We start from the raw sequence: 21,710 nt of genomic DNA on the forward strand, positions 1-21,710 counted from the left end.
ATAGTTACCCGCTCTGGATTAGCAATAGCTTACGTATACATCCTCAATTTGTGCATCAGTGAAGGGCGTAGCAAACACTCGAATATACTGTGATGAGCCTCTGTTTGAGCCATTTTTAGATTTAATTCTCCGTCGTCTGTTAGTGTTACTATCGTAATGGTTCCCTAGCATGTTTTTACCCGTCTCGAAACTCTTGAATCGCATCCTACTATAAGGTGATTTTTCAAATTTGATGATCGGCTTGCTTTGATTGTTCACCTTGAAATCCATCAGATATACTTCGGGGTCATGTGCGTGATTTATCAATTTTTCCTGTCCTTCGATGTCAGATCTTGAGAGGATTTGGACGCCCGCGCTACCGTTTCCAGCAAGTATATTTCGTAGAAACTGGGTCGATAGCTGATTTTCCCTTGATTCCAAATATTTAAAATAGCGATCAAACTTTTGAGTTCTTTTGCTCCATACCTACTTGTTAGTTGCTGAACATAAGTACTCACAATCGAGGCTATTTTGGAAATTGACCTAAAATCCAGTTGGCCGCTTTCTCTTTTCAATATTCCATTGACAACCCCCCTTGTAATCAGAAATCTATTCTTCGGTTTCCCAATAGCTCGTTTAGCCTTTCTCTCCATTTGACTACGATATTTTCGTTATTGATTTGGACTTCTGAAGATCTATCTTTGATCTCTAGAGCTTAGATTGCAATATATAGTGACTTGAAACCTCTATAAGGCGCAGAGGCAATCCAGGAAATGGTTGCAGGAGTGAAACATTTTTATACCCGTATCTGCCAAAAGGTGATACACCCACATAAAATACTTACTGGCTGCTCTATCGCGAGAGATTATTAGTGCTTCGAGTCATGGGGTCTGGTTTGCTATTGAACTCACTTCTTTTGCTGCATGATATGACTACCAGCCTGATAGGCAACAAGAACGAACCTTCTTTAGATAGCCAAAGGAGAGAAGGGGACCTTGCTTCCGAAAATTACGTGTTTGGAGACATTAGAAAAGAAGGCGTGAGGATCTTGGAGGATTCTCTGAGATCTGAGAGAAACGCTTTGCTTGCTATCGGGGCGGGAGGTGCAGCAGACCGGGTTAAGCAACACTATAGGAAGCTCTTGGATGACTGGGAGGCGGCTATCATGGAGATACGCTCCAACGACAAATACGAAAGTCTATGTTGTGGGTTTGCCATTGAGAAAGCTGAAGTGGAGACGGAAATGAGGAATACGGAGGAACTGGACGTCTACAAAGAGTGTTTAGTTTCAGAGTGCTTTGATAAGAAAAAGAGAAGACATATACCAGAATCGAGCAAAGAGCTTTTGGAAAAGGCATTCAAAGTGAAACGATTCCCCAATTCGAAGGAAAGGGAAAGGATAGCAAGAGAGTGCGGGATTAGCCCACTCCAGGTCCGGGTGTGGTTTACCAACAAGCGAGCTAGGAGCAAGTCAAGAGCATAAGATTGAAGCATTCTAGGATTCTTCATCTCTGTAGCTGAATTTTCTAATTTCACCGAGCCGTTTCCTAGCCTGAGAAAGTGCACTTTCGAGTTTGAGTATCTCCACCTGCTGTTCGAGCTCAGCTGTTCTGTTCTCGTGGGCGGTGAGTTGCGAGTAATCAACCGTTTATTGCTCTCGTCGGTGAGCAAAAGACTCCTAACCTTGGTGACTAACATTTTGCAGGAAGATGTAACCTTCCTTGATGCTTCCTCCAAATTTAAATGGCTTTGTGACATTAGATCCGACTTAACACGGGAAGAAGAGACTAGCTGCGCAGTAGCCGATGCAACCTCGTTAGATGCGACAATTAGCTCCTCACTCGAGTTTGTTCCGGCTAAAACACCGTCTGCCATTCTAATGAGTATACCAGTTGCGTAAGCAACTTGTTTTGAGGCCGATATAAGACCTTCGGTCCAGCGATTATTTTTCTTGTAGAATAAAGCTCTGGACAAGGACCCCTTTCCACGAGATACAATTTCCTCCTGTGCTTCTATACAAGCTTCCAACAGCAATTTGACAGCATTTATGATAGCACTAGCGCAAGAGATGATTGCTTCATTTACCTCAAGGGAACCACCCTCCTGGACCTCAAGCTTGTGTCGGGTTGACATTGACTCAAGTAGGTCTGCTGCCTTTTCAACTGCTGCTTGTGTGTTTGCAAGCTCCTTGTCTAAGAAGTAGCCAAGTTCGTCAGAGGAAACGGGGCTTTTCCTACCAGGGTCCCTGAATACTTCGACGACCTGCATCAAGCTTTGAATGACTTCTTGCACATTGATGTTGCCAGTGATGACTCTGTCGGTCCTTTCATGAATTTCCAGCTTCAACAAGTGGTCGCTAAGCATCGATTCGAAAAATAGCTCAACCATGTGAGCAAGGTCTTTTGCGCCCTCGACAAGAATTTCCTGCACATCGTCCTTACGATCACGAAGAACCGCCTTAACATTTGAGAACAAATTGCCGATCGAATCAGTAAACTCTGTGATAGCTTTGATGAGGCCACTTTCACTGTCTCCTCTCATATTATCTGCGATGTAATCTGTCATGGTGGTGGAAAACTGAGTACTCAAGTGGGAAACTTTCTCCAACATGGTACCTAGGTACTCTGCAGTTGGAATGTCAGTATTAGAGTACACTGGAGACTCAAGGTTGAAAACGAACTCACGAAGACGATCAGTGCTTACTTTAAGCAATGTGTCTATCAACCGAAGAACTCTTGTTTCAGCTTCTTTTTCAATGGCCTGATGTTGCTCTGCCAACTCTTGCATAGTATCATCCATTGCTTGCTGCAACATCTGTACTTCTTGTTGCGCAGCTTCGTTTGATTCACCTCCTTTGAGCTCAGATGCGCTTGCCTTGATTTCCTCAATCTCTTTGCTGTGTTGCGCAAAAACTGATGCTAGGTTTTGAGAATGTGTTTCTTCGAGCAACTTTAACTTGGACTCCATGTCCCGCAGCTGGGTCCTCAACAGTTGAACCTGCTCGGAATCATTTCCTTTTATCCTAGCCAAGTCAAGTCTTGCGCGATCTCTTTCCTTAATCAAGTCTGCTAATTCAATATTTTTCGCTTTCAAGTCCTTCTCAAGTTTCTCTCGTTTGTCTATAGATTCCTGAGCTGACGCAGCCTTTTGTTGAACAGTCTTGAATTTGCCCAAAAGATTCAGATGCTCTTGTCTAAGCTGGGAATATAATTTGGCAAGTGATTCATACTTATTCTTCCAGTACTGAACCTGTTCCTCCAAATGAGAACACTGTGATGTCTTGACTGCTAATTGTTCCTCAGCAGTTTGTGTCACAATCCTCAACTCGTTCTCCAGAACTTTTACCCTCTGGTCGTATTGTTCGAGCATCAATTGGTCCCTCTCATGCTGCCCTCCTAGAGTCAACAAATCCTGTTCTAATTGAGCCAACTTCCCTTGAGCTTGTCGTTGCATTTGGTCGGCTAGCAGCTGACTCTGAGCAAGCTCCTGGGATACAGCTTGTTGCCTTTGCTGTTCCTCCCAAAAACGCGCTTGATCTCGCTGTAACATCTGTTGTTCAAGAAGTTCAGCTTGCCTTCTCTCTTCTGCCTTTCTTTGTTGTTCTTCCAACTCTTGTTGCTGCCTCTCAAACGAGTCAACCATGGCCCCAGTAGGTTGAGACTGAATATTACTAGAACGCGGTATACTGGATTCCTCGGAATTGCTAACTGAGGATCTTTCTCTCGTTAAGGGGTACCCTTGTGGGTCCTCTTCATCTTCAAGAGTTGGGGGACTCGAAGGTAATCTTGGAATTGTAACAAGAGTTGTCAGATACTTGATGGAAGAGCAATCAGCATAAAACTCAAAAAGACGATGATGCTGAACGTCAAACCGATCTTTCAAAGGCGCAATCACTTCCTCAGTCTCGGATGACTTGTATAAAGCTCTCAGCATTGAAATCAAAAACTTGTAGATTCCGTAAGATTCGGCGATAATTGGAACGAGTGAACTAATCACGCACTCTGATTCCGAAGTATGTCGTATAGAGGAGAATATTACTCTCTGTAGGTTATCCAAGAAATCTTGCAAAGAGAGTAAGTCCATAATGGATTCAAAACCTTCGTTGGGGTCACTAACAGTTCTCAATGAGACATATTCTTCATACTCAAACATTCCGTTGAATCCCCTATGATCGTGATGAAATTTCAGCTTCTGCTCTAAGTAGAAAACATATTCCTTGATCAATCTCGTGTAACCTGCCGAAGTACCGTTGTTAGAGAATCGGCTGAGACTTTCGAGCCAACTGATGTTTTTGAACCCTCCTATTAAGCAAGTTGGATGACCTTCTTGCAAGACTTTATGAATAACGATCAATGTCTTGAATATCTGAATATCGTTTGACTGAATTGGCAATAGCTTAAGACAATGCCAAAACTCCCGAGACGACTTATGATCCCAAGTATAAACGATGCAGGCTCTAACATGTTTTCTTTTCGGAGCAGCCACGTCTGCAGTGCATGCCTTTTTCAAACTTGTTTGAATGTCCAAATTGGAATGACCTCCAAAACTAAGCATAATGTGAATTTCGTTTTACCACCGGTGATATAAATAAGAGAGCGGAATTTCTTCTGAATTTGAGACTACTTATTAGGTGTTCAAAAGAAAAAAAAGAGAATCAGATATACGTCAAGCTACTTTAAATATCGAGCTCTTACGGTATGAACACGCAAACCTTGCTAATTAATACCCTCACTTGAAACTATGAATATCGTTTGTTTGCTAACGATCGTTATCCAAAAACAGTAGGGTGCGAACTCCACGACTATGTCAAATTTTAGTAGCTAAAGATCTTATGTACTCGGGAGCTTGAACAAAATCTTCACTGAAACGCGGTCAACGTTGCATGCAGTACAGTACGCATAACAATATATGTGGTTATCTGATAAACCTAAAGACCTATGGTGAATTCCAGAAACCGGAAAATTTTTTTGGATACATAAACTTTATTTAATACTTTACAGTGACAACCAATTAATGAGCTCTATTGAAAACCTCAAATCATTTGGTAAGTGACTCATTCCTGGTGTTCTTCTACATTCGGATTCTGAGGGCTTCACAAGTCTACTAAGGTACTAACATTTAGATCCTTTTGCGGATACTGGAGACGCTGAGACCCAACCAACAAATTATATCCATATCCGCATTCAACAAAGAAATGGAAGGAAAACATTAACAACTGTTCAAGGAGTCCCCGAAGAATATGACTTGAAAAGGATTCTGAAGGTGCTGAAGAAGGATTTTGCTTGTAACGGCAACATTGTCAAAGACGACGATCTAGGGGAGGTGATTCAGTTACAGGGAGATCAAAGATTGAAAGTAATGGAATTCTTAATTCAGCAGCTTGGTCTTCAAAAGAAAAATATCAAAATACACGGATTTTAAGCTGAAGTCTGCTTTGTAGTCCTGATGATCTAATCTCTACATATTCGCTCAAATATATGGATGTCAAATTATTTTGGCTTTTTCAACAATATTGCTAGCTTTTGGTTAAGAAAAACTACTTTTTCCCGTTCCGTTACACAACTACACTGTAAAAGTATATCTTCAGCAAAGGTGCCTATTTTGACGGACAACAGTTTCTCTCACTTCTTGACTCAAGGCAAACAATATAATTTTTATCTATGGTTTCCGACCTCAATCTCAAAAAATCTTGGAACCCAAGGCTACTGAAGAATAGAACCAAAGTGTGGGAAAAAGAACGGGAGTTACTCTCAGAGAGAAGAGATGAGACTGCTCACGAAAATGCGAACAAAGAATTGCCAGCAAAATATAATCAATCTAAATCAGTGCGGATAGACTGGATGTACAAAAATCCTGCTGAGCACCAACCGGGCGGTGACGGAAATAGTTGCACAAATGACCATCTTAATAAACTTCCAAAACATCTAAACAACCGAAAAACTTCACAAGGCTTAAGTGATATTCATCATAACTCATCGAGCCCTGCACTCGAAAAACCAGCAACTAGTGTTGACAGCACATTGCTGAAAAACGACCCAATTTTTCTCGTAAGTCAAAAAGGATCTCTAAACCGTCAGCCTCAGGCACCAAAACACAAGAGTCACGACATTTCGAAAATTTCAAAGACTCGTTTGAATAACAAGAAGCGCTAGCCTTTCCTTGACAGACTACAACTGAAATAATGATACACGAATGTCTAATAATAATAGCTTTAGTATCGCAAACAGACCTTCAGATAAAAATTGGACCTGTCTAGGTTGCTTCAACTCATAACGTAACTTTTGGTTTGTAATCAAAATATTTTGGAGCCATAGATTCCTCCACTGATTTACTCATCCCCTTCGCTCATTATTCAATGAACAATTTGAAGAATATGCGAAGTGCTAGCCAGACGAGGTCAACCAGATCAGGGAGTAGATCGTTTTTGGGCTCAGGTAGAAGTTCGACTTCGACTTCGAGATCAGGCTCAAGGTCACGTTCGGCTTCGAATAGGGGATCTTTCAATCTACGAGATTCTGTGGACAATTATTCGTTTACAGGCTTGCAAGCACCAGAGAAGAGAATGGCCTTTGATAATCCGGAAGAACGAAATCTCGAAAAAGAATTGGAAAAGACCTTTTGGATAAAATTCCGTGAGAATGTGGTAGACAACGATAATGCGTGGATAAAGCTCTTTCTCTTTGCTTCTTTCATATCAGCCATTGTGATCCTTGCGATTGAGTGCACTATATGTGGATTGTTCTTTAGCAGTTTCAGGCTGATTGAGTCAAAAAGTGACGACTTTAATCCGGTGTTAGCAATTTACGGGTATTACAGATCCTATCTCAAACAAAAGAGATATGCTATGGGTGCATACCTAGCACTTTACATCTATGCGGAACTTTACCAGATACTGACCACATTAATTGTTCTCTATACAAGGAATGTTTACCACTTGGTATCCTCAATTTTGTTTCTTGCTGCAATGGCAATATATGCGGGCATTCAGTATAACGAGATTAATACAACAATTACTAGTTTTGCAGCATACAATCAACTGTTTACCTCCACATCTGATGCTTTTGGGTCTGGGACCGCTGCTGCAAAAGTTCACATCAAAAGCTTATCTATTGCGGTGATTATCCTTGCGTCACTGATTTGTGTGATTCAGTTTGGAATTGGGTTTCGATTGAAAGACAAGTTTCAAAAGTTCACGGGAGAAACTATTGGTAACAATCGGAAAATGATCTACGCGAATACAGTGTTCAACTTACATCGCGATGCTTTATTGCTGGCTTTATTCTTTGCACCAGGATACTTTCTTCAAGCCGTGGTTATAGCACCGAACAAATCAGATGCAGAGTTTGGTTTGACACTGGCTGCTTTGTTTCTTTCGGTGTTTGTTATTTTTGGTGCAGATTACTCCACGTCAAGAGAAAAGAAATTAACTTCCACGATCTTTTCAATGTGCTGTACCATTGGGTTGGGATTTATAATATTCAAGATTGTGAGGGTGTATCTTCGCTATCATTCAACTTATCAAGATTTACCTGGAAGGCAATCAGTCGTTGCTTTCGGAGCTATAACAAGCGTACTTCTACTTTGTTTGATGGTCTTACTGTTTCTGGTGATAAAAAACTTTGGAATGGGATTATTTGACATTTACGCAGGTAACTATAATTGGTTGACACGAGCGCATAGAGGTCACAGAAGAAACAATGACACAGGCTATTCCAAGGTAGTTTCGGCCGAGCCAGGACAAATAAATGAGGGCTCAAATGATATGATAACGCCTGGCGAACTTTCTCCAGATTTGAGATTGTCAACTATGCCTAAGAGGGACGAACTGGAGTTCTGATTTGTTAATGATCAACACCCGATTTAATGATAGCTAAATTTGAGCGATACAAGTTAGCTTATCTCCCGTGTTGACATCCATATTACAGAGGAATTCATCATCATCAGTCAGTAAGCGTTCTTTCTTGAAGATCTGCAATTGATCACATTGAATATGTTTCAGCTGTTGATTATGCTTATTCAAAAGCTCATTCTCTCGTAAAAGCGCCAAAAGTTTCCCGCGCAGAAATCCAAGCGTTGTTCCGAGGTCCGGATCTTCATAATCATCAGGACCAAATTCGATGTAATATACTATCGGCCGACTGAAAAGCTCTCTTTTTAGTTTGCCATTCTTTTGGATAATGTTGGCTGAAACGTATACATGCGAGCAATGCGTTGGAGTTTCAATGAATAAATCCACTTGTTTAGATATTAGTCCCAGATGGCATCCAATTAGTATGAGTACTTGATGGGTCATGATTGCGATAAACATGTAAGTAAAAATTAATGTTATATATTTTGACCAATTCGAAGCCAGCAATTGTTTTGTCAAATCATTGCTATTGTATAGCTCATATATTCTGGTGTGAAAAAGCAGAATACATCTTTTGAAAGACTCCAGAACTTCAAATTCTTTCGAAGAAGGCATCATCTACCAAGAATGTTTTATCGGACTAAATTTGAGTAACATCGAAAAAATCGCTACGAGTATAAGTACGAATTTTAACTGTAGCTAAATTAGAATGTCTCAAATTTATAAAGGGATTCACGCAGCTTTAATTTTATCCCTAGTCGCAGCCTTCTATCCATGGCTGAAAAACCTCAAAAAGTTCAGAGGAAAACAAACAAAAGCTGAATGTTTGGCAGATTTGATAGGCAATACACCTCTTCTCAAAATACGCTCACTTTCCGAGGCTACGGGCTGTGAGATATATGCAAAAATGGAACTATGCAATCCAGGGGGGTCGGCGAAAGATAGAGTTGCTCTGGCGATTATTAAGGACTTTGAAAATAGAAATTTGATTAAACCCAACAGGGGCGATGTCATTTTTGAAGGGACTTCAGGGTCTACGGGCATTTCAATAGCTATGCTTTGCAAGTCTTTGGGCTACACAGCACATATATGCCTGCCTGATGACACTTCGGATGAGAAAGTGAATCTCCTACGAATGTATGGAGCTGTTATTGAAAAAGTGAAACCAGCATCCATTGTCGACCCAAATCAATATGTAAATGCAGCCAAAAGTGGAGCCGATAAAATTGCTAGTGATTCCGGTTCCGATAATAACGCTGTGTTTGCAGACCAATTCGAGAACGAGTGCAACTGGAAAGTTCACTATGAAACTACCGCAAAAGAGATATGGGAGCAAACAGGTGGAAAGTTAAATTTTTTCGTTTCAGGCGCAGGAACGGGTGGCACAATTGCAGGCTGTTCGATATTCTTCAAACAGAAGAATGCCGCAATTAAGACAATCTTGGCGGACCCTCAAGGATCCGGCCTTTACAATAGAGTTCAGTATGGTATAATGTATGACACAGTCGAGAAAGAAGGAACCAGAAGAAGGCATCAAGTTGACACTCTAGTGGAAGGAATTGGATTGAACAGAATTACTAATAATTTCTCACGGGGAGAGATGTATATTGATGCGGCGGAAAAAGTCAGCGACAAACAGGCTCTTTTGATGGCTCGATATCTCAACGAGAATGAGGGGCTTTTTCTTGGATCGAGTTCTTGCGTGAATGCGGTAGCTTCTGCTAGGGTAGCTTTTACGAAGGCCAAAAAAGGCGATACCATAGTTTTTATTGCTTGCGACTCAGGAAGCAGACATTTGTCCAAATTTTGGAAAGAAGCTCTCAAATTTGATGCCCCTTCAGACCTGAAGGGTCTTCTAAATACTTAGTATTTGCTTATTTATACAAAAGCTTTTATCATAAATCATTAAAAAAATTCGTCGTTTCGCGGGCCTTTTGTCTCTTATTAGATCTCACGAGATCTTTCCAATCCTCTTGAGTTTCCCGGAGTTCAGCTTCTGGTAATAATAGCCGTTTTTTTTTGTTTTCTTTCGAGCTGTATGACGACTGCTTTTCGTTAACTTTAGACTTTGCATTCTTACTCCAGGGTGAATTCCTTTCCTTCCGTGCTTTTCTATCGAGAATTGCATCATTGGGTTGTACTGTTTTCGAGGATAAACAAAATTCCTGCAATCTTTCGTTTTCATTCTGTGCGTTTGAGTAGGATTGATTTTCGAAAGTCACACTTTTGTCAATGAATCCGCCCTCAGGAAAATCATGGATAAATTTGTTTTCTGGCATCTTTGGAAACCTGAAAAGGGAGAACTCTTTTGCGAGTCCCCAATAGTCCAAGGCAGAAAGTCGGAATATAGATGCAGCAGAATGTTTCGAGTAATGTCGGATGTAAGTCACAAACGCCTTTGTCGCCTTTTCGTGTCTAGCTCTATCAGCAAGTAACCAGGTACGTGACTCCTGATGGATCAGCTCAAATCTTTGAGGATCGTAATGTACATTGCCAAGGTCGTGTAATTCCACCTTTCTCAAACTCATGAAATCAACGTAGTTTTCTTCAAGGCCTGGAGTCAAGAACACCACAGCAGTACCGGATTTCCCGGCGCGACCAGCGCGACCACATCTGTGAACAAAGACGTCAGGGTCCGTAGGAGGATCGAGTTGTATGACCAGATCGACATCAGGTATATCTAAGCCTCGGGCGGCGACATCTGTACTGAGCAGCACGTTCTTATAATCTGAAAGCCCGGAAAAAAGAGACAGCGTTTTTGTCCTAGTTTCCAACTGCAGCTTCCCGTGCAAGGAGTGTAGCCTTATACCTTTGCAATCGTTGCCTTGTTTATATAAACAAGACAAGAGATGATTCAGCAACATATAGAAGTAAGAAACACACACACATGTTGGAAAATAAACAATTGCCCTTTTGAACTGATATGATTCCAGCAGATGGAAAAGAAGTCCTATTTTCTGATCGGCCGGGACGATGCTATAAAATAGTCTCAGCTTCGACGGTATCAACTTTTTGCTTAATTGATCAGATTTCACTGTGATCCGAACAGGATTGGACATGCCAAGCTTGAATACATCATCGATCACTGCAGACATAGTTGCAGAGAACATTCCGACCCTTTTCTGTCGAGGCAAAATTTTGGCAATTAATGACATTTCTGAACTGAAATTGTGATCAAGTAATCGATCAGCTTCATCCAAAATTAATACTTGACAACTGGATGTCTTCACCATAGAATGCTGCAAAAATTCCACTACTCTCCCTGGAGTAGCGATGATGACTTGAGCTCTAGTTTTCATAAAATTTTGTACATCTGTCAATACAGTTCCCACCCCCCCAAGAACGGCTTGAGCTTTTAATTTATAGCTGTCATCAGGACAAAATTCAACCAGATTGTTGATGACTCCTTCTATCTGAAATGCGAGTTCTTTCGTAGGGCATATAATTAGAGCTCCAAAATGCCCTCTTTTGAATGTTGATTCTTCACGTAGGAAGTGACATATTTTCTCCAAAACTGGAATAACAAATGCCAATGTTTTACCGGAGCCTGTCACAGCTTGCACCACAACATCTTTGTTCCCAGAGAACAAAGGGATTACTGAGGCCTGAACAGGAGTCATACTTTCATAACCGTTCGAGACCAAAGCCTCCCGAAGCCAAGGAAGTAGTTCGTAAGGCAAGGAGTCCCATGTTAGCTTATTTTCTGCCGCCATAGAGGAACTTGATTCAAAGACAAACTTATTTTGAAAGAAATCAAATTTTAAATTTTTTTTTCCTGTGCGAAGGTGTTTTTGCGAATTACTGCGAAAAAGGTGTCTAAGGAAACTAATACTCTCAACCTTCAAAAGCATTTTTGTATGCGATAAATCTAAGGCAAAAGTGGGAAAAGTCGTTAGTTCGCTATCTGATTTTTCGTTGTATGAACACATTTAGCCTAACCATAAAACACCAATTAGGAAAACTAATCTCATCTCATCCAAGACAATTCCATACTTATATAGCACTTCATATGCCTGAGATGCCAGATTACAGCGGATGGACCAAAGATGCATTAATTAAACGATTACAGGAATATGACTCAAGAGTTAATCAAAACAAATCTGTTCATCAAATATCAAGTGATTGTGATCACGTATCGGAGAACGCTAAAAGGCCACGAAGAGAATTTGATTTTTCGAAGTACAATAAGCGAAGGATAGCCCTCAAATTTTCTTATTTGGGTTGGAATTATCATGGACTCGCTTATCAAAGTGATACATCGAACATTCCAACCGTAGAAATGTTTATCTTAAAAGCTTTAGAAAAGACAAAGCTGATCCGCAGCTTGGACCCAGCTGACTGTGATTTCAGCAGATGTGGCAGGACTGACAAAGGCGTGAGTGCGATGAACCAAGTAATTTCTTTGGTGGTGAGATCGAATTTGACTCAAGACGAATTGGCAGATCCTCTCAACGACGTAAAAGAGCTTGATTATGTGAAGATTCTGAACAAGGTTCTTCCGGAAGATATAAGAATTCATTCCATTTGTTTGAGACCACCAGAGGGGTTTGATGCTAGGTTTTCCTGTCTATCGAGACACTATAAATATTTCTTTGAGCAAGGAAATTTGAATATTAAGATGATGCAACAAGCTGCGTCTTATTTCGTTGGCGAGCAGGATTTCCGTAACTTCTGCAAGGTGGACGGATCCAAGCAAATCGTCAACTACAAACGGAAAATCATTTCTTCGTCCATCGAAAGAACAAATTTGGGAGAGAACATCTACGCTTTTAGTCTCAAGGGATCAGCATTCCTTTGGCATCAGGTGAGATCCATGATGTCTATTTTGTTTTTGGTCGGCCAAGAACTAGAGGAGCCTGAAATAGTGAGAAAGCTTCTTGACATTAAACTTTTTCCAGGTCGTCCAAATTACACAATTGCCAGTCCACTCCCATTGGTTTTGTATGATTGCGAGTTCGACCACAATGTGGTGTGGTCGAAAACTCTCACATCAGACAGAATTCAAATTACAAAATTCAACCAGATGTGGGTAGATTTGGGGGCCAAATACACTGTCGCTACCACGATGAAACATGTTATCGAACCATGTGAAGAAAGGTCAAAAAATGGTTCAAATACTTGTAGTACACCAGGCAAACATTCCCATATACGCATCGAACAGCGGGAATGTCTTGAGGCACCAGAGAGTATTAATAAAAGATGGCTTCAAAATAGGACTCCTGGCTGTAAATAAATAATCAAAGAAGCATTAGGAATATTTTTTTCCCACTAATTTTCATGTGCAAATAATTTTTGATATTCACTGAGCCTTAAACTTTCAGCTACTATACAAAATGGTGAATATATCGGAAAAGATCAAGGAAATTCAAGATGAAATGTCGAGAACTCAAAAAAATAAGGCCACAGAGTACCACTTAGGACTTTTGAAAGGAAAACTAGCAAAATATCGAAGAATGCTTTTGGATCCAGATAGTTCCTCCAACCAGGGAAGTAAAGGTCAAGGATTCGAGGTTAGCAAGAGTGGAGATGCTCGAGTCTGCTTGATTGGCTATCCATCTGTGGGAAAATCGTCTTTTTTGTCCAAAGTTACAAAAACTCAGTCTGCGGCCGCGGCATACGAATTCACCACCTTGACTTCTGTTCCTGGTGTTTTACGTTATGAAGGAGCTGAAATTCAAATTGTCGACTTGCCTGGAATAATCAAAGGAGCCAGCGAGGGAAAAGGCAGAGGAAGACAAGTTGTTGCAACCGCGAAGACAGCAGATTTAATTTTGATGGTCCTTGATGCAACTAAAGGCCCAGATCAGCGTGAGAACCTAGAAAAAGAACTTGAAGCCATTGGAATCAGATTGAACAGGAGTAAGCCTGACATCGTGATAAAATACAAGCAGTCCGGTGGTATAAAGCTGATTTCGTTAAACCCTCCATCTTACTTAGATGAAAAGCTTGTGTCCTCCATACTAAAGGAATACAGAATACACAACGCGGATGTAACATTGAAAGATAAAGATGCCACTGTAGACGATTTGATTGATGTGATCAATGAGAAGCACGTGGTTTACATACCTTGTCTTTACGTCTACAACAAGATTGATGCCGTTTCGCTGGAGGAAGTGGATAGAATTGCACGCGAGCCTAATACCACAGTGATGTCTTGTGAGATGGAGCTTTCGATTGATGATGTGGTAGAAGAAATATGGTACCGTTTAGATCTGTTGAGACTGTACACAAAGCGAAAGAACGAAAGACCTGATTTTGCGGAACCACTCGTTGTCCGCAATCAGTCGACAATCGAAGATGTTTGCAATTCAATCCACAAGGACTTAAAAGACAATTTTAAGTACGCTTTGGTTTGGGGGTCATCTTCCAAATTCGGAGTGGCTCCCCAAAAGTGTGGTTTGAACCATTTAGTCCACGATCAGGACGTGGTAACGATAGTTACAAAATGAAACCTAGAATCAATTGTGTAACTTTTTTTCTAGGTTTTTGATCCACGTATCCACTTGAGATTGGTTTTCCCAAATCATTTTGCGGTTGTCGGCCATGTGCGCCTCAAAATCAGAAAGTTTGTTTTCCAAGTCTGTAATTTGTCGTCGCATCGCACTGAATTCGCTGTGTATGTTATTGAGAAAGTCGCTTGAAGGAGCAATTGAAGTTGCCATTAAACCAATTGATTTTAATTTAGTGTTGACTTTCTCCAAGTTGGGTACGCGCAATGATGCATACCTATCATACAGGTATTCGATCTTCTGAAGCAGAGAACTCTCTTTCTCATTCGAGAGCAAGCTATCAGCACTGGCTAATTTGGTAGGCAAATTCTTGCTCTGCTGGGACATGCACGCCATCAGAAACTCAATTTTCTGAGTCAGAGCATTAAGTTGCAACTGAACACTACCACTTTCAATGGGCCTGCATTCAGTTCCTGTCAAGTTTTCCAGCATTTCCACTTTTTCCAATAATAAAAGAATTTTTGAAACGGTCTCTGAATCGGCATTTAAATTTAGTTCAAGCTCATCATGGTTCACCTTATTATGCCTTGTCGCATATGAATTGCGAAGCAATCGACTCTTTTCTTTCAGAGTTTCAGTGATTGAAGTCCACTCTTGTAATTCACTTTCTGATTTTGACAAGATAACACGTTCGCGTAACTTGTTCAAGAATTCATCAACAAGTAATTCGGAGTCAATAAGGGTGTTTGGCGTACATCCGTCGGATTGCTCTAACTGTCTGAACCGTAACCGACTTTCAAGTTCTGACAAATCTTCTTGATTAGGCGTATAAGGCGTAATACCTGACGACACGCATGGGTGAATCAATTCAGACGACGACAAGGATTCATCGAAGCATACTGGATTTGAGGTTTCTAGAATTTCAGGCTCTTCAGCCGGCACAATTTCTTCTGAGTAAAAATCAGGTGCGCTCATCAGTCATTGCGTTCAATGATTTCTTGAAGTCAAATTGAAGTGTTTACCAAAATGAGTGAGTTAAAATCTGCGCTTATTTTTACTTACTGAATTTTGTTATGTACAATTTGGGAAGAAATATATTAATCATCTATGAATGAAAAGCTTCCCTTGGAATTTGAGATCTGGAATTTTGGAAGTTCATCAAAGCAGTTTCGTAATCCCAGTTACTTTGCTCACAAAGTAATAAAGAGTATTGCAGAACCAAGTTAGTTTCGGTCATAATTTTGCATAAAAGTTGTTGCTGTGTGATGTTCAAGTTCGCCGCGATGTTTGACGGAATTGAAATTGGATTCACGGCATTTGTTACAACTTGTCCGTTCGAGGGACTCGAAAAAGATGGAATTGAGTCGAGAGAAAGTCTCGGGCACCAAGCTCCTAAACCTGAAAATGGCTTGAGCAATAGCATGTCAGAAGCCACAACATAAGATCCATTGGGACCAGCTATTACCATAAGTGACCTATCGAAAGAGCGTGTTTCCAAAGAAGTGCGAGAACTTGCACTGGGAGTTCCAAATCGATTCCCCTGCCTAGAATAAGAGTCTTTACCAGTAGTGACTGGAGGCGAAACTTCTTTAAACCCACCATGAATCGATATTTGCATGGCATTTAAAGTGGGCACTGAAACAACCTCAATGGAATAATTTTGTGGATTTTCTTCAAGTTCATGCTTTGATCCAGGTAGCGATCGAAAGGCTTGGATAATTTGCTCTCCACCTTTGAATACTTTGGACATCCGGGGCCTCAATCCGGAAACTCGCATCAGATTCCTGGAATTGGAGATATATGAGCCCCAAGAGCTGGCGACGGAATGTGGCATCCTAGGCACCTTAGGATCAATGGAGGCGTTAGGAGCATCCACAATTTGAGTAGTGTCGAAATGATACGAAAACTGAGACTCTGGAGTAAATAGGCTAATTAGGCTAGTGCGATCATTATCCCATAACCTGAGGTAAGTCGTTGTGAACTCTATTGAGATTCTTTGCAAATCTGACGATTCAAAAAACGAACTCTGATTCGGAATAGGAAAAGAAAGCAATTTTGTGAGTTTATTTTCGTCTCTCACAGGTAACCCATTGAGTATGGTAAGACGGGGAAAAATTTTGATGATCTCACCAGTCGATGTAGGATTATCTACCGGGTTACCTGTTATCCAAAGCTCCCGTAAGCGAGGCAACTTATTCTTCAATTTTTCTAGGGCGTCAAGCTTGGTGATGTTGTTATTCGATAATGCCAAGTTTTGCAAATCTGGTAAAGAAGCTGCCATTTCGATGAGATCTCTAGAGTTGTTTCCTAAATTATTGTTGGATAGATTCAACGAGTCAATTTTATATTGTTCCTGGAGAGCGATTTTCAGCATTGCTAAAAAGAACTTGGATGCAGTTTGAGAATTTGTGAGAACTCCACGCAGCTCAGGGTTAACATCATTGCGTATGCCATCTAAATTAAGTAATTTAGATGTAGAGTCATACCTTGAAGAAAGAGCAGATTTGATTAATGCCACAGTGCTATTCCCCCCTGCAGCCGATGTAGTCCCCGGCGAAGAGAGAATTTTTACTCTTAGAATATTGCCTGCAAATCGGATCCCATTGCACTTGCTCAAAGTGTTCGCATCTCCATCTGTTTTCACCGACGCTTTTAATATGCCGGTTTTACGATCTGCTTGGATGATCCTAATATTGATTTTCGTTTTCCTATGAATGAAGGACGACAGATCCTTTTCATCAGCATTTGTCCAACCCGTAATTTCCACGAGTATTCCATTGTTTTGGGTCCAGTCAGAATTTGATTGTGACAAATTCGAACTACTATGCTGATTTCCCGTGTTGCTTGCATTTAGGCCAAATGTATTTTGGAACATCTCAAGAGATTTAATCAGTCGTGGAGAGCAGTTATCATCAACCTGGTGAGACTTTCAGTTATTAGAGCTTTCAAACACCTCTTTTAATGTCAATGCTCTCCAAACCAACAAAAAAAAAAATTAGAAAAAGTGTCACAATTCAAGTTTATGGATCGATAATTAAAAAAGCCCAGAGGCCAGTTTAAAAGAGAGAATTTAAACATTTAACTCTAAAAATAGAGAAGGACTCAAATCAGATTATCCGTATCTATTACAGAAACGAGAGAGGAGGATTCATGGACAAAGCAAGAACTGCAGCAAGACTCAAAGCGCGATGAGAATCAAGACTGTCTTGAGTGCCCACTCCAAAAGACCAGGTCTTCAAGTTGAAAAAAGCGATATATACCCATTAAATTCTGTATCAAAAACATTGGCTGACTTTTAAACATCAAACTTCAACCAATCGAGATCTTTGAACGTGCAACTTTCATCTTTAGTGTCGACGATAGACGGGTCATAAGACGCGTGTTTGTAATATTTGGATCTCCCAAAGTTCATATCACCATCAACCACAGAATTCAAGCGGACTGAAGTATCATCAGTAAATGATTCCTGACTAACAATCCCTCGTTTGGCTTGCATGTCTTGATAGAGGTTGTTGGGCATAGAACCTTGTCGGGATGAAAAGTTAGAAAGCATGGGGGCCGTAGGAGGAGATGATGCATCAGACATAGCAGACAAACAACTCCTGGATTTGAGCCTCTTGAATCGTGGTATGTCTTGAGGCTGAGAATGATTGACAGAGTAAAGAAGCGATCCTGAATTTGTCGGAGAGAAACTTGTTGGAGAGTGAGAAGCAATAGGAGTGGTAGCTAGTGGAGTATTCGGATTCGAAAGTGATTGCGGAAATCTGTTGGACGGTTTAGGAAGAATTGGGACATTTCTTGATCGACTGTTGTTCACTGAAGGAACTGTATGTTTATTTCCTGCTGAATGATAAATGTGCCCAGGTTGTGATCCAAAATAAGGGATATTTTGAGTGTCGTATGAAGAATCCATATTTGGCCTCTGGATATAGCTCGATGAGTCAACGTGGTTCTGAGACAAGATTACATTTTGATTGGCAATCAAACTAGGGTGAATGCTTGCTTGAGGTGTGTTTGCTTGAAGTGCCCCAAACATCTCAGAATTGGTCAGCGTTTGTGGACTACCTTGAAAAGCAACTTTTTGTTGAGTTGTCGTTGTCGAAGGACTAATACCAAATTGCTTGTTGAATATAGATCCCTGTTGAATTTGGCTAAAGGATTGCCGCTTCGAATTTCGCTTCTTTATGATGTCCGTTTTAAGTGATAAGGGTCTCATGGTCCCGTGAAGCTTTTGAAATAAGCCACAAGCGTTACAAAGAGTATTGCCCTGGGAGTCTCTCCGCCAAAGAGGGGTTTTAGTAGTCCCACAATTAAAACACTTGGAGAGAGGCTTCGATGGAGGAGTGACAGAAAATCTATCTGAATGAGTTTGTCGACTACTGGTTGCCTGTTTCATCACGCTGATATCTTTAGGCTTGGATGCTAAAGAAGTTGAATTATCCCATTCAGCATTCGAAGATTGTGATTTTGAATCAAAAGAGTTTCTTCCAAAACCTTCTGGCTTTTGAGAAAAAACGGTCATATTTTGCGATGAAACGGACGGGGATGACTTGAACTGGTTTAGACTGTTCGAAAGTGTACCAGAGTACTTTTTGAATAGTTCAGGATCATGATCACAAAAAAGTGTTCTGTCGTTTCTAAGGTCCAACAAATCATCTAAATTCAGTTGTAACATATCATTCAGCTCCCTCGTCTTTTTATTCTGCACACCTTTGGGGCTTTCAGACATGGATATAGGTGTGACAAAATTTGAATTCGTTGCTGGAGAAGAAGTTGCAGGCTGAACGCTCGTTTGAAGGTCACTTGGTGGTGTTATCAAATTAGAACAACTCATGTTGCTATCGGATGAAAATTCTTCTCCGAGGGCATTCTTTGTAAGCTCTTGCTTGCCACTGTAGCTTCTATCATTCTTCATTGCGATAGGTGAAGACGAAACATGTGAGTTTGAACTTGGGGTAAGGGCAGTTCCGTTAATCTGACTTTGGATTTTATCACCTGGCTTGGCATTAAGCCTCTGTTGTATTTTGATGTTCTCTTCCCTCAAATTTCTGTTTTCTATTCTAGGATAAAGTGGCAATATATTTTTGGCTGACATGTATATGTCCCATATTGAATTCGATTCCATTTTCCATTGACCAACGCTTGCTAGATCTCAAAGTTTTAATTCAAAAAAACTAACGGCTTTTAGCTGAAAGTAAAAGTGTGAATACAGCAAGAAACCCAGCAGCAGTTTGTAATAACAAGTATAGGCTGTCAAGAAAAGTTTCTAAGAGACCAAAAATTTGTTAAAAAGTTGTAAATTACTTTTTATGATTGATTATAACCGAAGCTTTACTATGGTAGTGAGCATAGAGCAATATTTATTACATCATCATGCCATTATTTTTTCAAGGACAAAGATGGCTAAAACGAGGTCCACAAATGAGCGCCATCCAATAACTGCGGGAATTGAGGCGCGTATCAAGGGTATAGATCTAGGGATATGGTGGTGCTTGGGTCCTCCTTATTTGGTTGTCCTGACCCAATAATAATCAATCACGAAGTATGAAACAGAAAATAGTGTACAAAATTCGATTTCATAAATAGTTAATTAAACAAATGTTATATCGTAGCTTCATTCTCGAAAACGCATCAAACATAAATTGGCCCTTATCTCTTCAAACGCTCTTTCAACTTTCTTTCTTCTTCGTCAAGCAATGACAACTTGAGAGCTGCCTCTATCATTCTTTCCTCAACGCTTGTATGACTATTGTGATCATTCACATTAGAGCTGTCGCTTCTCCGATACGACCTTTCGAACCTGCTCGAATACGTATGCTGAGATTCATCTCGGTCATAGATTAAAGATGACGCATGCAAAGCAGTTGCAGCAGCAGATCTCCTTGCCAGCTTTGACTTCGCATTCAGTAATTTTTGTTCCCAATCAGGATGGATGAGGTCCACTGTTATTACTCCAGGCGCCGTCGCAGGCAAAGAACCTCTTCTTCTCCGTGCAGGATCAAAACCTGCAACATTCTGGGTTTGAGAACTATTATCACTATTCTTAGAATTTATGGACACTGAGTCGTCAAAACTCTTTTGACCTTGGTTCGTCCTGTGCTCCGAGAATATAACAGGCTTTTTGGGCGGAGTGCCTGATGCAGAGTGAGATTTCGTCATCGCATAGTTAAGAGAAGTTTTCCTTTGATACTCGCGAGAACGACTTGGACCCTGGTTGGTTTCGGGATCTTCGTGAATCACTTGTGGTGCAAAATTGAAATCTCTCGGCGGTCGTCCGCCGATACCAGTCCATAGATTAGGCGGCGAGTAAGTCACGCCAAAATCAGACATTGCACAAAATGGACAATTCACTGGCTCGCTTATAAGCTCTTCAGCAATTTTCTCCGAATCACTCGAACTATTAGGCGCAGCTCCCTCGTCGTGAGGCGGATGCGGATCTAAGCGTTTCAATTGAACGAAACATTCCGTGCATATTGGCTGAACACAACATCTCGACAAATTGAGGTTCGGAGGGTAATAAAGAAAACATATGGGACACTCAACAGCATTCCGGTAAAGCGTCAACAGAAGGTCGTCTGAGGGGATATTCGGATAAGATTTGATTCCGCTTTCACTGACTGATTTATCTCTAGTAAATCGAGACTCTGCATCACGCTGGAACTTTACTGCCATCTCGGAAAGATGACGTTTGAATGCCTTATGTTCTTTTCTTCGCATGGAACTAGCACTTTGGTGTATTTTATGATCATCTGGATCTTCATCCTCATCTAAAAATGATTCACTTGTTGGTGCATGCAACTTAAGACGCTTGAGGCGACTTAGAAGTTCACTATCTGTCCAGTTTTCGTCAAAATCTTCCAGTGGTGTATAAAATGGTGCTAGTTTTCTCTCAATTATTAATTCTCGAACAACATCTGTTTTATAATTCAGACCATCTTTATAGTTTCCATATGGTGCTAAATAGCCTCCATCTACATTCTCTTGATAGCGAACTATTAGATCCAGCATATGCTGTTCCTTTTGTCTTCGTTTTTCCCTATCTTTCTCTTTCTTTCTTTTAGACAAGCCGACCAAAGATTTTGGCGATGCTACATTGTCTTTTGAAAATGATCCCGATGGAGAACGTGTTTCTTTAGCTGGTGTATTGCCCATTATCACCTAAGCTCAAGCCTCTATACTTTTGTAGTTAAGGAAACTCAGAAGTCTGCGATCGCGAACAAAGTAAAGTACTAATGTTTGTGGGTGCTTCTTGATGCTTCGCCACCTATGCTAAGGAATAGTCCAACTGGTAATGAGTATTTCAGAGCCTCGGGAACTATTAGATATCTGCGATAATTGATAACCCGATCAGGTTCACTATCAATAAGAACGTAGATTATGGGAGATCGTTCTGTGTCACCTCAAAAATTATCGGAAAGGCTCGGTTTTTTTTT

At 40.7% G+C, this 21,710-nt stretch overlaps 13 protein-coding genes across 13 annotated transcripts; 6 read left to right on the forward strand and 7 right to left on the reverse strand.

The window, feature by feature from the left end:
• Positions 1-18: 18 nt before the first annotated feature.
• Positions 19-632, reverse strand: OGAPODRAFT_108914 (uncharacterized protein; the record flags this gene model as incomplete). Its single annotated transcript, XM_018353251.1, has 2 exons — positions 19-465; positions 498-632. 2 exons carry the CDS (start codon positions 630-632, stop codon positions 19-21), a joined length of 582 nt encoding a protein of 193 aa, XP_018211854.1.
• A 230-nt stretch (positions 633-862) lies between these two features.
• Positions 863-1,462, forward strand: OGAPODRAFT_108913 (uncharacterized protein; the record flags this gene model as incomplete). Its single annotated transcript, XM_018353250.1, has 1 exon — positions 863-1,462. One exon carries the CDS (start codon positions 863-865, stop codon positions 1,460-1,462), a length of 600 nt encoding a protein of 199 aa, XP_018211853.1.
• Positions 1,463-1,474: 12 nt separating this feature from the next.
• OGAPODRAFT_108915 (uncharacterized protein) lies at positions 1,475-4,533 on the reverse strand (the record flags this gene model as incomplete). Its single annotated transcript, XM_018353252.1, has 2 exons — positions 1,475-1,589; positions 1,625-4,533. The coding sequence occupies 2 exons, from the start codon at positions 4,531-4,533 to the stop codon at positions 1,475-1,477; spliced, it is 3,024 nt and encodes a 1,007-aa protein (XP_018211855.1).
• A 110-nt stretch (positions 4,534-4,643) lies between these two features.
• On the forward strand, positions 4,644-5,472 carry OGAPODRAFT_16244 (translation initiation factor eIF1). The gene is made up of 2 exons (XM_018354284.1): positions 4,644-5,023; positions 5,102-5,472. The coding sequence occupies exons 1-2, from the start codon at positions 4,993-4,995 to the stop codon at positions 5,398-5,400; spliced, it is 330 nt and encodes a 109-aa protein (XP_018211579.1). The 5' UTR covers positions 4,644-4,992; the 3' UTR covers positions 5,401-5,472.
• A 112-nt stretch (positions 5,473-5,584) lies between these two features.
• Positions 5,585-8,463, forward strand: OGAPODRAFT_16245 (uncharacterized protein). The gene has a single exon (XM_018354285.1). The coding sequence runs from the start codon at positions 6,335-6,337 to the stop codon at positions 7,814-7,816; it is 1,482 nt and encodes a 493-aa protein (XP_018211580.1). The 5' UTR covers positions 5,585-6,334; the 3' UTR covers positions 7,817-8,463.
• On the forward strand, positions 8,264-9,695 carry OGAPODRAFT_23954 (uncharacterized protein; the record flags this gene model as incomplete). The annotated part of the gene is made up of 2 exons (XM_018355257.1): positions 8,264-8,291; positions 8,647-9,695. 2 exons carry the CDS (start codon positions 8,264-8,266, stop codon positions 9,693-9,695), a joined length of 1,077 nt encoding a protein of 358 aa, XP_018211581.1.
• Positions 8,605-11,080, reverse strand: OGAPODRAFT_16246 (uncharacterized protein). Its single transcript, XM_018354286.1, has one exon. It carries the CDS (start codon positions 10,981-10,983, stop codon positions 9,724-9,726), a length of 1,260 nt encoding a protein of 419 aa, XP_018211582.1. The 5' UTR covers positions 10,984-11,080; the 3' UTR covers positions 8,605-9,723.
• A 693-nt stretch (positions 11,081-11,773) lies between these two features.
• On the forward strand, positions 11,774-13,068 carry OGAPODRAFT_16247 (uncharacterized protein). Its single transcript, XM_018354287.1, has one exon. It carries the CDS (start codon positions 11,838-11,840, stop codon positions 13,059-13,061), a length of 1,224 nt encoding a protein of 407 aa, XP_018211583.1. The 5' UTR covers positions 11,774-11,837; the 3' UTR covers positions 13,062-13,068.
• A 39-nt stretch (positions 13,069-13,107) lies between these two features.
• Positions 13,108-15,215, forward strand: OGAPODRAFT_16248 (uncharacterized protein). The gene has a single exon (XM_018354288.1). The coding sequence runs from the start codon at positions 13,162-13,164 to the stop codon at positions 14,275-14,277; it is 1,116 nt and encodes a 371-aa protein (XP_018211584.1). The 5' UTR covers positions 13,108-13,161; the 3' UTR covers positions 14,278-15,215.
• Positions 14,387-15,252, reverse strand: OGAPODRAFT_12662 (uncharacterized protein; the record flags this gene model as incomplete). Its single annotated transcript, XM_018353328.1, has 2 exons — positions 14,387-14,408; positions 14,555-15,252. The coding sequence occupies 2 exons, from the start codon at positions 15,250-15,252 to the stop codon at positions 14,387-14,389; spliced, it is 720 nt and encodes a 239-aa protein (XP_018211585.1).
• Positions 15,253-15,329: 77 nt separating this feature from the next.
• Positions 15,330-17,246, reverse strand: OGAPODRAFT_16249 (uncharacterized protein). The gene has a single exon (XM_018354289.1). It carries the CDS (start codon positions 17,150-17,152, stop codon positions 15,383-15,385), a length of 1,770 nt encoding a protein of 589 aa, XP_018211586.1. The 5' UTR covers positions 17,153-17,246; the 3' UTR covers positions 15,330-15,382.
• Positions 17,247-17,374: 128 nt separating this feature from the next.
• OGAPODRAFT_16250 (uncharacterized protein) lies at positions 17,375-19,510 on the reverse strand. The gene has a single exon (XM_018354290.1). The coding sequence runs from the start codon at positions 19,400-19,402 to the stop codon at positions 17,573-17,575; it is 1,830 nt and encodes a 609-aa protein (XP_018211587.1). The 5' UTR covers positions 19,403-19,510; the 3' UTR covers positions 17,375-17,572.
• Positions 19,511-19,836: 326 nt separating this feature from the next.
• On the reverse strand, positions 19,837-21,675 carry OGAPODRAFT_16251 (uncharacterized protein). The gene has a single exon (XM_018354291.1). The coding sequence runs from the start codon at positions 21,427-21,429 to the stop codon at positions 19,927-19,929; it is 1,503 nt and encodes a 500-aa protein (XP_018211588.1). The 5' UTR covers positions 21,430-21,675; the 3' UTR covers positions 19,837-19,926.
• Positions 21,676-21,710: the final 35 nt, after the last annotated feature.

The sequence above is a fragment of the Ogataea polymorpha genome (genome assembly GCF_001664045.1).
Source record: "Ogataea polymorpha strain NCYC 495 leu1.1 chromosome Unknown OGAPOscaffold_3, whole genome shotgun sequence".
In the NCBI taxonomy this organism is placed as follows: domain Eukaryota; kingdom Fungi; phylum Ascomycota; class Pichiomycetes; order Pichiales; family Pichiaceae; genus Ogataea; species Ogataea polymorpha.

Excerpts from the sequence above, each read along its gene's own strand:
- OGAPODRAFT_16244 (XM_018354284.1), top strand. The coding sequence starts at position 4,993 with ATGAGCTCTATTGAAAACCTCAAATCATTTG. Across the intron at positions 5,024-5,101 it reads TGAAAACCTCAAATCATTTG|ATCCTTTTGCGGATACTGGA; the intron begins GTAAGTGACTCA and ends ACTAACATTTAG.
- OGAPODRAFT_16245 (XM_018354285.1), top strand. The coding sequence starts at position 6,335 with ATGAACAATTTGAAGAATATGCGAAGTGCTAGCCAGACGAGGTCAACC.
- OGAPODRAFT_16246 (XM_018354286.1), bottom strand. The coding sequence starts at position 10,983 with ATGTCATTAATTGCCAAAATTTTGCCTCGACAGAAAAGGGTCGGAATG.
- OGAPODRAFT_16247 (XM_018354287.1), top strand. The coding sequence starts at position 11,838 with ATGCCTGAGATGCCAGATTACAGCGGATGGACCAAAGATGCATTAATT.
- OGAPODRAFT_16248 (XM_018354288.1), top strand. The coding sequence starts at position 13,162 with ATGGTGAATATATCGGAAAAGATCAAGGAAATTCAAGATGAAATGTCG.
- OGAPODRAFT_16249 (XM_018354289.1), bottom strand. The coding sequence starts at position 17,152 with ATGTTCCAAAATACATTTGGCCTAAATGCAAGCAACACGGGAAATCAG.
- OGAPODRAFT_16250 (XM_018354290.1), bottom strand. The coding sequence starts at position 19,402 with ATGGAATCGAATTCAATATGGGACATATACATGTCAGCCAAAAATATA.
- OGAPODRAFT_16251 (XM_018354291.1), bottom strand. The coding sequence starts at position 21,429 with ATGGGCAATACACCAGCTAAAGAAACACGTTCTCCATCGGGATCATTT.